General features: G+C 41.5%; 1 protein-coding gene across 1 annotated transcript in view; it reads right to left on the bottom strand.

Moving 5' to 3' along the window:
* The window catches only part of gask1b (golgi associated kinase 1B), a 47,987-nt gene that overhangs the window by 18,487 nt on the left and 16,413 nt on the right, over nucleotides 1–13,087 (bottom strand). The window contains exon 2 of the mRNA XM_043674001.2: nucleotides 6,298–6,512. Coding sequence (XP_043529936.1) covers nucleotides 6,298–6,512 — 215 coding nt within the window. The remainder of the gene's footprint in view (nucleotides 1–6,297; nucleotides 6,513–13,087) is intronic.

Below are 13,087 nucleotides of genomic sequence, written 5' to 3' on the forward strand. Positions count from 1 at the left end.
GGTTTGGTGTGAAATGATCTTCATGTGGTTATCAGGGAGCTCAGGAACTCATTTAACCTTAGTTTGAATTTTTATACTTAAAGTAAATGTCTCAATAATATGTCTTAATATGACTGAAAATAAAATAGGAGAGGATCTTACCAATTTTTGGAAATCATAGATGGTCAGAGTGATCTCTAATAATAATTTAGAAAAATTGAAAAGAGATTTGTAGGTCTCTGTACTTGGTTAAAACCTTTGCATTTCTTGACTTCTTTTTGTTCTGATGAAAAATCAATGGCCTGAAATACTAAATCTACTTGTCCCTGCAGGGATGCGGCAATTCCTGATGAGGTGCAATAATAATTACAGTTACTGTCATCTGACCTTGGTAGTCAAGGCCATAGTCTCAAACCAGAAACTACTGCACAAGTACCACCACCAGAGGCCTGTCTTAGAACAGAATCCCGACAGTGTGGAAGCAGGTCATCGATTCATCAAGTCCACACCGAGCCTCCAAAGAGCATTCCAGTCAGACCCAACCCCTACCTTATCCCTGAAAACCTGCATTTCCCAGGGCTAATCCATCTAGCTTGCACATCATGGACACTATGGGACAAGTTAGCATGACCAATTCACCTGACCTGCACATCTTTGGACTGTGGGAGGAAATCGGAGCACCCGGAGGAAACCCACGCAGACACAGGGAGAACGCCACAGACAGTCGAACAAGGGTGGAATTGAATGTTGCTCCTTGCTGCTGTGAGGCAGAAGTGGTAATCACTGAGCCACCATACTGCTCCCCATGCCATCAATTGGCAAAAGGGGTAACTCTTAAACCAACAGTTTCCAGAAGCATTACTTAGTGCTTACATGTAAAAAAAAACATGCTCTTTTCAATGGTATAGAGGGTGTGCATCTGTTGTGGAGCTTCCAGATCTCTAACAGGTCAAAACACATCAGCTGAATGCATTTTTCAGTAGCTCATGTTGAAGAATTAAACATTATAATGGTTTTCTGAGTTTGCTAGGCATCTACATGAACTAAAATAATTGTTTTGGACACTTAGCCTTTTAATTTCAGTTGCTTTTATGTACTCTTCTTCCTGTCATTCCCATTGTCACATTTCCTATCCGGGAACATTTTTTCCACTGTTGCAACTCCTCTGTTAATCTTTCAGAACATGTATATATAAGAAACTGACTGGTATACCAGCATTGCTGGCACTGCCACAAGATTTCATTCAATGTGAGATTTACTTGGGAATTAAATAATTTCTATTCCAAAAAAAAAGTTGAAAGCTAGTTGTTTCATACATGAATTACGCAGGAAAGAACTGGGAAAGGAAATGACTAACTAACTGTTATCTATCCAAGAAATCATTGACATTTCACTCAAAAGTGCACAAAGGAGTATCACCACTCTGCTTTTCATTTAATTTAATTTCAGATTCTGTCTCCTCAGAAAATAGTTTTGTAAAAGCTCAGAGAAAAGACTTTAAAGCAAATACAAAAAGACTGTTTAGATTCTTGGCTTTGAAAAGAAAAAATGCAGAGCCCCTGAAATGTTGGAAGTGCCAGTTATTACGTCTTTTCCACAGACATTTCAGTCTGGATATCTTTGAAACAGCCATGAAACCATTGTTGCTGAAGTACAAGATGTCAAATAACTGACATTCCTCTGTTACAGGGAAATACTAGTTAGTGCAGAAAGGGGCAAGGAGTGCAGATGAATGCAAGTTAAATACAACATGTTGCATCTTGGTAACCTAAACAAGGGCAGGGCTTATACAGCTAGTGGTCGGGCCCTGGGGACTCTTGTTGAACAGAGAGACCTCAGGGCTCAGGTGCAGACTTCCTTCAAAGTGGCGTCACAGGTACACAAATGGTGAAGAAGGCATTTGGCACATTTGCCTTCGTTGGTCAGAACACTGAGTATAGGAATTGGGACATCATATTGCGGATGTACAGGACATTGGTAAGATCATACTTGGAGTACTGTGTTCATTTCTGGTCACCCTGCTACAGGAAGGATATTATTAAATTAGAGAGATGCAGAACAAATTTACAAGAATGTTGCTGGGACTGGAGGGTTTGAGTTATAAGGAGAGGCTGGATAGGTTGGGATATTTATCACTGGAGTGTAGGAGGTTGAGGTGTGACCTTATTGTGATTTATAAAATCATGAAGGGCATGGATAAGGTGAATAGTCAAGTTCTTTTCCCCACAGTAGAGCAGTTGAAAACTAGAGGGCATAATTTTAAGGTGAGAGGGGAAAGATTTAAAACTGACAATGAGGGGTAACATTTTCACACAGAGGATGGCTCATATGTGGAATGAATTGTCAGAGGAAGTGATAGATACAGGATACAGTTACATGATTTAAAAGACATTTGGACAGGTATATGAATAGGAAAGATTGAGAGGGATATGTGCCAAAGCAGGCAAATAGGATTAGTTTAGTTTGGGAAAACCAGGTCGGCATGGATGAGTTGGGCCGAATGGTCTGTTTCCATGCTGCATGACTCTAAATGGTTTATTTAAAAAATTCACTCCACAGTTTTAATCATTTTTATCCTATTTTCCATCCCCCTGTAATCACACTATGCCATCTGCCAATACAAGGTCCAGACATTTCAGTCGGTATCCATCACATTAACTTATGGGACTTTAAATCTTCTGTTTTTGTTTTTATTCTTTATAAGATTTCAAGAGGCATCTCTGGAAAGTTCAACATTTGTTGCTCATCCCGAATTGCTCTTAAACTAAATGGCTTGCTTTTCAATTTGGTTTTCATGTTCAGTTAATAGTTAATTGCATTGCTGTGGGTCTGGAGTCACACACAGACCTGAACAAGCAAGGACAGAAGATTTCTTTCCCAAATGGACACTGGTGAAGCAAATGGATTTATACAATAACCAATCATAGTTGCCACAGTCACCATTATTGAGGCAAGTTTTATATTTCAGATTTATTAATTGAATTTAAATTCCACCAGCTGCCACGGTGGGATTTGAACTCTTGTCCGCAGAACAGAACTTTGAAATAAAACTTGACATCCAGGTAATTCTCATAGACTCTATAACAATGTCTATCATATAAATATTCCCTGTAACTAGTCGCTGCAATAAAATTCTTGTTCAGTACAGGAGTCTATTTCTTGTTAGACCAGCAAGTGTCACCAGAATATTAGTCTGCATTGTAGATGCAGATAAACCAAGTCTGCACCTCACCATGGGGAAGATTTGACGGCATCATCTCCATCTGTATAAGGATTTACAGGGTGTGCTGGGTCTAGTGTGATAGAGGAAAAAACAACACTTATTGATATAGAGTTATTGATATGATGTGAAGTTTTACTTCAAGGTTCTAAGCTGTTCTGTTGACAGGTCCTTTCATAAAGAATGATACTTAAAACACTCCTCAAATTTCACCCTTTCAGACCGTGACACCTTTGGCTTCTGGATTACTCATCCAGTGATATTACATGTCTCAGGATGATTTTAACCGATCTGTTCCAGGCAGTTAAAATGAGCCAGATAACTTACCTGTCCTGAATAACCTGTCATATTTTAACCAGTTCCACGAAGCCAGGGCAATGACAAATTATTAAAGCTAGCTGGGGGCTCCTTAACATTAAGACGTTGAGATCCAATTAGGACTGAACTGCAATTGTTACAAGGAGTTCGAGTGGAAAGTGAAGTGGACCTGCTGCCAAGTTAATGCAGTGAAGCGGGAGTTCAAAGTCAGAAAAAGATCAAAGAAAACATTATTTTTATATTCTTCAGGAGGCCAAAAGAAAAAGATGTTTCCTCTAAGCCACACAGGAACACAAATGAAATCTCAGGAAATTTCAAGTCTCTTCCTGTCAGGATCTACTATGCACTGCCACTCAATCACATGGACCCACACAGGGCGCCCCAGTAACTGATAAAACCACTTAACTGGTGTGAGGAAATAGCCCCTTGGCTATGTGAATGTTACTGCTGACCCAAATGGGTAGGAAGTGAGTGGGCAGCATTTAAATGAAGCTCAGGAGTTAAAATATCCCAGTCCTCTTCATTGTTGAAATGGATGAGTTTTGAACTGATGTAATAACTCACCTCTGAAATACTGAGCTGTAGTTATAATTGAGATTTCAGTCTAAAAGACGCAAGATTAATGTACTAACTCATTGGTTCTCTAATTGTGTTGCTGAGCCAACAATTAGGTATTCAGATTTACCTGGTCTTTGATCCTTTCTCTATCGTAATACTGAGAGAGTTCACTGCTATTAAGTGGAATAATATTATGTAAATTGAACAATATATAATGGCTAACCAAATTAATCTCTCCTGATTTTACTTCAGATCTGAAATCTATATAAGTAGAAATTAGGTACAGTATGTAATGGAGGACTGAACATACATATAGTCTATTTTATGTTATCACCTGATGTCCAGACTAACCCCATGGCTTTCTCATATGGGAATGCACAAAACAGAAACTCAACCTGTAGGAAACCTAGAGCCCAACAACCTTCAATGTTTTTAATCAACCTGTTATGACACAACTTTGTGGCAGGAGGGACTTGAACTCAGATCTTCTGGCCTAGACATAAGGATAGCACCACAGCATCACAAGAGCTCTCAAGACCAAACTCTTACTTCGCCGTTTTTGTGATAGCATTTTGTATGCTAGTGATAAGGGTAATCATTCACATATAATGAAGATATATACCAAATCAGGGTGGAATGAATGGAGTTGAAAAAGTTATGCTTGTACAAAAAAAATATAGTTGGCAGACCAGAGGTAGATGAAATTGACAACAGAGAAGTGTGAAATGACAAACTTTGCTGGGAAGGAAGAACAGAACAATATAAAACAAGCAGCATAATTCTAAAGTGTTTGCAGGATCGGAGATCTGGGGACGTATGCATACAAATTTACAAAGTTGGTAGAGATGATTGAGAATGTACAAATAAGGAACAAGAATGGACCACTCGGTCCTTTCAGCCTGTTCCACCATTCGATCAGAGCTGAAGAGCGTGGTGCTGGAAAAGCACAGCCAGTCAGGCAGCATCCAAGGAGCAGCAGAATAGATGTTTCAGGTGTCAGCCCTTTGTCAGGATGAAGGACTTATGCCTGAAATGTCGATTCTCCTGCTCCTCGAATGCTGCCTGGCCGGCTGTGCTTTTCCAGCACCACTCTGGGAATACCTGATGTTGGTCACTGATGTATTTCATTCCAGCAGGCCTTCACAGTGGCTGCTCCAAAGAGTTTTTGCTGGTTCTCCTGCTGGTGACTAAGATTGTCTTTGGAAACAACACATTTTGTTACATTCAGTGAGCCAATAAGTCAATCCGCAGTCTTTTATGCCAACAGGATCAAATTTTGTATCCATCTAAGCTAATGGATTTAAGTTCTTCCTCTTCATTGTAAAGATACAAAATATTATTGGAAACACTGATCCCTATTCCTGGTGAATGTGGCATACAATGGCTAAATGTTTGCCATTTTATTCAGGGAAATTGGAAAAAAGGAATATTTAACTAAGAATTAAGTTGCATTGAGAGGGCTGCCATAAATGTGTAGAACTTTCCCCACAGGTTCCCCAATCACATTCTTTGGCAAAACACTAGAAAAATGGTCAATGCCTGTTTCTCTGAGTTTTATTTGCTTTCCAATTGAAGTTATAATGAATTGTTGTTGAAGCTCATAGGAGAACTCCTGCAGATTTTATGATTTGTTATATTTAATGCAGAGGGAAATCTTCACTCCATTGTGTTGGTCTAAAACACCCGACTCAACTCCCAGAAAAGCATCATATCCGTTTAAAAATAACTTCTTCTCTTGGAGACCAACTGGTGTTCTATCACAGTTACAACACAAGACAGGAAGAACCAACTGCAAAATCTAAAGAGCTGAAAATGTGTTGCTGGAAAAGCGCAGCAGGTCAGGCAGCATCCAGGGAACAGGAGAATCGACGTTTCGGGCATAAGCCCTTCTTCAGGATGCTGCCTGACCTGCTGCGCTTTTCCAGCAACACATTTTCAGCTCTGATCTCCAGCATCTGCAGTCCTCACTTTCTCCTGCAAAATCTAAAGACCCAAGAAACCAACCTCTTCAATTCTGTCATTAATATTCCTCATTTTATACAATAAAATGTTTACAAAATATATATTTAACAAAGTATCAACGTAACTGTAGGAAGAAGTTGATACATTGGACAAAGTATCACCAACAGGTGTGAAATATTTTTAAATTATTTTTTGTCTATTTTGGAAGAGGCCTGCATGAAATTACAAATATACAGATATACTGTCAAATTGTTCCTTACCTGCAGTAGAAAATCAAAAAGAGCTAGTTTGCACCATTCATAGTGATGAATATCAGTACAACTCCAGGCTGGTTTAGGTACTTTACCATGAACCCAACACTTCCATTTTAGTGATTGCTGATAAGACATCCAATTCAATTTGACTGTTGACTGGATATCATTACTGGCGATTGACAAGGAATCATGCCAAAGGATAACAGGACGAGGTAGACCATCTTTGAAAAAGGAAAAAGATATTAGGTGTGTCTGATCTAGTTTACCAAATATGCACCATCAATCACAGATAAAACATTATATCACCTCTGATATGGAATAACACAAAGCCTATTTGATATGAATGTGGGAGCCTTACATCTGTTGTAGGAAAAGTTTTGGAAAGGATTATAAGTCATAGGATTTATAATCATCTAGCAAGCAACAATTTGATTGCAGATAGTCAACATGGTTTCGTCAAGGGCAGGTCATGTCTCACAAACCTCATTGAGTTTTTTGAGAAGGTGACCAAGTATGTGGACGAGGGTAGGGCAGTTGATAAGGTTCCACACGGTAGGCTATTGAAGAAAATGCAGAGGACAGGGATTGAGGGTGATTTAACAGTTTGGATTAGAAACTGGCTTTCTGTAAGAAGGCAACGAGTGGTCATTGACGGAAAATGTTCAGCCTGGTTACCTGTGGTGTGCCACAAGGATCTGTTTTGGGACCACTGTTGTTTGTCATTTTTATAAATGTCTTAGACGCAGGCATTGGTGGATGGGTTAGTAAGTTTGTAGATGACACTAAAGTTGGTAGAGTAGTGGGCAGTGTGGAAGAATGTTGCAGGTTGCAGGGAGACTTGGATAAGCTGCAGAATTGGGCTGAGAGGTGGCAAATGGAGTTCAATGCAACTAAATGTGAGATGATGCACTTTGGGAAGAATAACAGGAAGGCAGAGTACTGGTTCAATGGAAAGATTCTTGATAGTGTGGATGTGCTGAGGGATCTTGGAGTCCATGTACATAGATCCCTGAAAGTCGCCACCCAGGTTGATACTGCTGTTAAGAAGGCATACGGTGTGTTAGATTTTATTGATAGAGGGATTGAGTTCCAGAGCCGCAATATCATGCTGCAACTATACAAAACGCTAGTGCGGCCACACTTGGAATATTGTGTAGAGTTCAAAGTTTATGCGAAGATTTGTAGCTCGGGTGCTTGTTGTTGTGGTTCTGTTCGCCGAGCTGGAAGTTTTTGTTGCAAACGTTTCGTCCCCTGGCTAGGCGACATCATCAGTGCTTGGGAGCCTCCTGCGAAGCGCTTCTTTGATGTTTCCTCCGGTGTTTATAGTGGTCTGTCCCTACCGCTTCCGGTTGTCAGTTTCAGCTGTCCGCTGTAGTGGTTGGTATATTGGGTCCAGGTCGATGTGTTTGTTGATGGAGTTTGTGGATGAATGCCATGCCTCTAGGAATTCCCTGGCTGTTCTCTGTCTGGCTTGCCCTATGATAGTAGTGTTGTCCCAGTCGAATTCCGAGACCACGGAACGAGGACATACCACAACCAAAAGGACTACCATACATCAGGAGCATCTCAGAACTGACAGCCAGACTACTGCGACCCCTAGGACTCATAACGGCACACAAACCAACAGCCACGCTCAGACAACAACTCACTAGAACAAAGGACCCGATACCCAACATGAGCAAAACTAATGTAGTGTACAAAATACCATGCAAGGACTGCACAAAACACTATATAGGACAAGCAGGAAGACAGCTAACAATCCGCATACATGAACATCAACTAGCCACGAAACAACACGACCAACTACCTCTAGTAGCCACACACGCAGACAACAAGCAACATGAATTCGACTGAGACAACACTACTATCATAGGGCAAGCCAGACAGAGAACAGCCAGGGAATTCCTAGAGGCATGGCATTCATCTACAAACTCCATCAACAAACACATCGACCTGGACCCAATATACCAACCACTACAGCGGACAGCTGAAACTGACAACCGGAAGCAGCAGGGACAGATCACTATAAACACCGGAGGAAACATCAAAGAAGCGCTTCGCAGGAGGCTCCCAAGCACTGATGATGTCGCCTAGCCAGGGGACGAAACGTTTGCAACAAAAACTTCCAGCTCGGCGAACAGAACCACAACATTGTGTACAGTTCTGGTCACCCCATTACAGGAAGGATGTGGAAGCATTGGAAAAGGTACAGAGAAGATTTACCAGGATGTAAGGTCTTTACCTGGAGGGAAGGTCTTATGAGGAAATACTGACATACTTGGGTCTGTTCTCATTGGAAAGAAGAAGGCTAAGAGGGGATTTGATAGAGACATACAAGATGATCAGAGGATTAGATAGGGTAGACAGTGGAAGTCTTTTTCCTCAGATAACGATGTTAGGTTATATGAGGGGGCATAGCTACAAATTGAGGGAAGATAGATTTAAGACAGATGTCAAAGGCAGGTTCTTTACTTAGAGAATGGTAAGGATGTGGAATGCCCTGCCTGCCACTGTAGTTATCTCAGCCACATTAGGGAGATTGTAAACAATCCTTGGAAAAGCACATGGAAGATGATGGGATAGTGTAGGGGACGGGCTTTGATTAGTTCACGGGTCGGCGCAACATCAAGGGCTGAAGGGCCTGTTCTGCGCTGTATTGTTCTTTGTTCTATGTTCTAAGTTTGTGAAAGTTTCATGAAGAAAGATCCTCATTTATATAGCGCCTTTGAGGCTCAAGATCCCAAAGTACCTCATGAAAAGAGAACAGAATGTAGAATAACCCAAACAGATTATCCTAACTTAATGAAGCTGTTCCAATGCTTGCAACAACCCCCATAAATACCTCTTTGCAAAAAAAGGAAAAATCCAATACAGTTTCTTACAGGAGAAATGTCAGAGAGAGGGAGGATCAGCATGGACCTGTTTGTTTGGGTCCAGCAGTTTCACAACAGAGTGCGTGCTAAAATGAAACCAATCAGAGAAAAGCTGAGCTGGGAGAACTGGCCACTCCCCTTTCATTGTACAAGTGTTTTTTAAAACTTTAAAGCATTCTCAAGTAGTAAAACCCAGGCTTTCAGAATCACTGCCTTTATAACCTCTCTGAAAAAAATGTGTGCAAACTTAGAGTAAAAGGAAGATCTTGCAGAATACAGATAAGGAGAAACATCTTCAACCAGAGAGTGTTGAATCTATGGAAATCACTGCCATAGAAGGCTTGAAGGGCTGTTTATTGAGTATATTTAAGACTGAGATAGATAGATTCTTGAGTATCAAGGAGATCAAGGGTTATGGGGAGAAAGCAGGAGAATGGGGTTAAGAAATGGGGTTAAGATTGGAGTGAAATTTGGGAAGTCACTGTTTAACCTCCTGCTAAATGAGAGAGTATACTCTTCAGGCAAGCACGTAGAATTCCTCTGGGGTGAGAGAGTCCAGAACTAGAGGGCATAGTTTTAAGGTGAGGGGGGAAGATATACAAGAGACCTAAGGGGCAACATTTTCACACAGAAGGTGGTACGTGTATGGAATGCGCTGCCAGAGCAAGTCATGGAAACAAGTACAATTGCAACATTCAAAAGGCATCTGGATGGGTATATGAATACGAAGGGTTTGGAGGGATATGGGCCGGGTGCTGGCAGGTGGGACTAGATTGGGTTGGGGTATCTGGTCGGCATGGACAAATTGGACTGAAGGGTCTGTTTCCATGCTGTACATCTCTATGATCACTTAATTATCTCTTTATTTAAGGGTATTTTTGTTATTCTGTTCTGGTTACTGTAATATTCCACATACAGGAGTGCTATGAATGGCCAGTTAATCATTGGCAGCACTAGTTGTAAGTTGAGCGTTGGCCAGGACACTCGAAGATCTCCCTTCTCTTTCAAAAGTGCCAAGGGATGTTGCACATGCATGATATCCTGTAGACTGAAAGATAATGCTTCTGACAAAGCAACATTCTCAGTGTCCTATTGAAGTATCAGCCTAGATTATATACAAAATTCTGCAACTGGAGTTGGGGCCCGATATTTCCTGGGAGATGTGCAATGTGTAAGGGAGCACAGGAACAGGATGCCACAGCCATGGACACATGGAGAAATCCTCAGTAATTGGGAGGAAGAAAACAACAGATCAAACCATTATGAGATGATTAGATTAGTTTACTTACAGTGTGGAAACAGGCCCTTCGGCCCAACAAGTCCACACCGACCTGCTGAAACGCAACCCACCCAGACCCATTCCCCTACACTTACCCCTTCACCTAACACTACGAGCAATTTAGCATGGCCAATTCACCTACCCTGCACATTTTTGGACTGTGGGAGGAAACCGAAGCACCCGGAGGAAACCCGCGCAGATACTGGGAGAATGTTCAAACGCCTGAGGTGGGAATTGAACCCGGGTCTCTGGCGCTGTGAGGTAGCAGTGCTAACCACTGTCCACTGTGCCGCCCACAATGGAAGGACACAATCAACAGAGGTGATCTTGGAATGTTCCTACTCCCCCTAACCCACAAAGGGAGCCAGAGTAAAACTTAACATCTTAAACTGGCATCTCCCACCTCTATTTCACTTCCAGGTTTCCCAGCCCTTAGAACCTTCATCAGCAATTCTAAGAGTTAAATATAAAACCCAATTCAAACTCTGTGAGTCTAATTTAAAATGATTTATGGAGTGAAGCTGAGCAAGCAGGGCACTGGCATAAAAAAATGGTAATCTGCATGTATACCAGTAGGGGAGGTGTGGATGGAGATACATTCTGAACTGATCCTCTCCTGCCTCTTGTGGGGAGTGATGAACGTCAATACCTTGAACTCATTGCTTCCTGCCTCAGACACAATAGCAGCACTCAAGAAGCACCTGAATTAATACAAGAATAGGAAGGGATAGAGGGCAATGTATCCTGTAAGTGAAGACAGTTTTGAATGGAAGAGCAAAATGTGTCAGCACAGGCTTGGCGGTCCAAAAGGGTCAATTCATGTGCTGTATTGTTCTTCATTCTAAAGGTGAAAGTGTTGTCAAATGACTGGAAATGGTAGTCAGAAGGATGTTATCTCAGGGAAATTATAATACTATGCTACAACAGCACGGATTAAACTTGCTCAGAATAACATCAATGTTGCAATAACATTGCAATGGAAATCTATTCTGTGTGAGAATATCCATGAAGGTAAAGTGCCTTTCAAAAACTACACAATAATCAGTATTAATTGGAAAAAAAAGTAAAATTGCAGGTTAGGAGTGTACAAGCAGAGAGTGAATGAGTGATCAGCAAGCAGTTCAAGTGAACCAAGCAAGCAATGCAGAAGTCCCCCAAGTCTGCCTTGCTAATTGGTTTTCCATTTTCAATGTTGATGAAGGCAATGGGAATGCAGTCACACCCAAGTCAATGGCATTGCAGAAGACTCAGTTATACAGGGGGATGGGGAGGGAGAGTAAAAGGATCAATTCTAAAACGGTTGCAAAACAAAAGAGACATAGTATGTTTGTGCACAAGTCATTGAAGTGTCAGGAAAGATAAATGGTTTGATAAAACAAATGGCAACTTGGCACAGAGCACACAAACAAGGAAGGCACATGAAAACTCTAGTCTGGCCTCATTGCGTCCAGTTCTCTGGAACACATTTTAGCAAGGACACAAAAATAATTCACAAGATTCCAGGCATGTGGAATTTCAGTACCATAAATAATTTGGGGATGTTGTGATGATGTTCCTTGAAGAGAAGAACAAGAGGAGATTTGCAAAAGGTATTCAAAAACATCAAAGGGCTAAACATAGCACCTTGGGAGAAACGGTTTCCATTGGTGAAAGGATTGAGACCAGATTAAAGGTAACTGGCAAAAGATGCGAAAGTGACGTATGGGAAACTCTCCTGCAGGGAATAGTTAGAACAGTTGGAATGCGCTGCTGAACGTGTGGTGGAGGCAGGGTCAATTGAGGCTTTCAAAAGAGATTATTATTTGAAATGGAAAAATTTGCAGGATTTTGGTGACAGGCAGGGAAGTGACACTGAATGAATTACTCTTTCAAAGGGCCAGCACAGATACAGGAGACCAAAAAGCCTTCTTATGTGCTGTAACCAGTCTATTATTCATTCGACTTGATTTAACAAATGCATGATATTTCTAAACTCTTGATTGAATAAACACAGTAAGGACGGAAGGGTAGATACAGCAGTAGATTGTGGGAGCTTGGTGATACTAGTGACCCATGGTAACCACCATCAATGGTAAGAACTTTTGGCTTAGGGTACTTTGGCTCACAGTTGAAGAGCTGAAACCTAAGCTTTGCATTAGGGAAGGGGAATGTTAACTAAACATTTTGTTTCAAAAGGCAGTCACAGCTTTTTGGGTAGTTATTTCAGATTTTGTTTGTGATATAGAACAGGATAATGTGACAGTAAATAAGGCAGGTATGGGGTATCATAAGATAGCAATGTAATGCAATGTAATTGTGGGCAGCACGGTGGCACAGTGGTTAGCACTGCTGCCTCACAGCGCCAGAGACCCGGGTTCAATTCCCAACTCAGGCGACTGACTGTGTGGAGTTTGCACGTTCTCCCCATGTCTGCGTGGGTTTCCTCCGGGTGCTCCGGTTTCCTCCCACAGTCCAAAGATGTGCAGGTCAGGTGAATTGGCCATACTAAATTGCCCGTAGTGTTAGGTAAGGGGTAAATGTAGGGGTATGGGTGGGTTGCGCTTCGGCGGGGCGGTGTGGACTTGTTGGGCCGAAGGGCCTGTTTCCACACTGTAAGTAATCTAATCTAATCATCTAATCAGCAATAGTCCTCATACTATTGATA

This window comes from Chiloscyllium plagiosum, unplaced genomic scaffold, assembly GCF_037043375.1.
Source record: "Chiloscyllium plagiosum isolate Xiang-an unplaced genomic scaffold, Cpla_swu_hap1 HiC_scaffold_36, whole genome shotgun sequence".
Lineage (NCBI taxonomy): Eukaryota > Metazoa > Chordata > Chondrichthyes > Orectolobiformes > Hemiscylliidae > Chiloscyllium > Chiloscyllium plagiosum.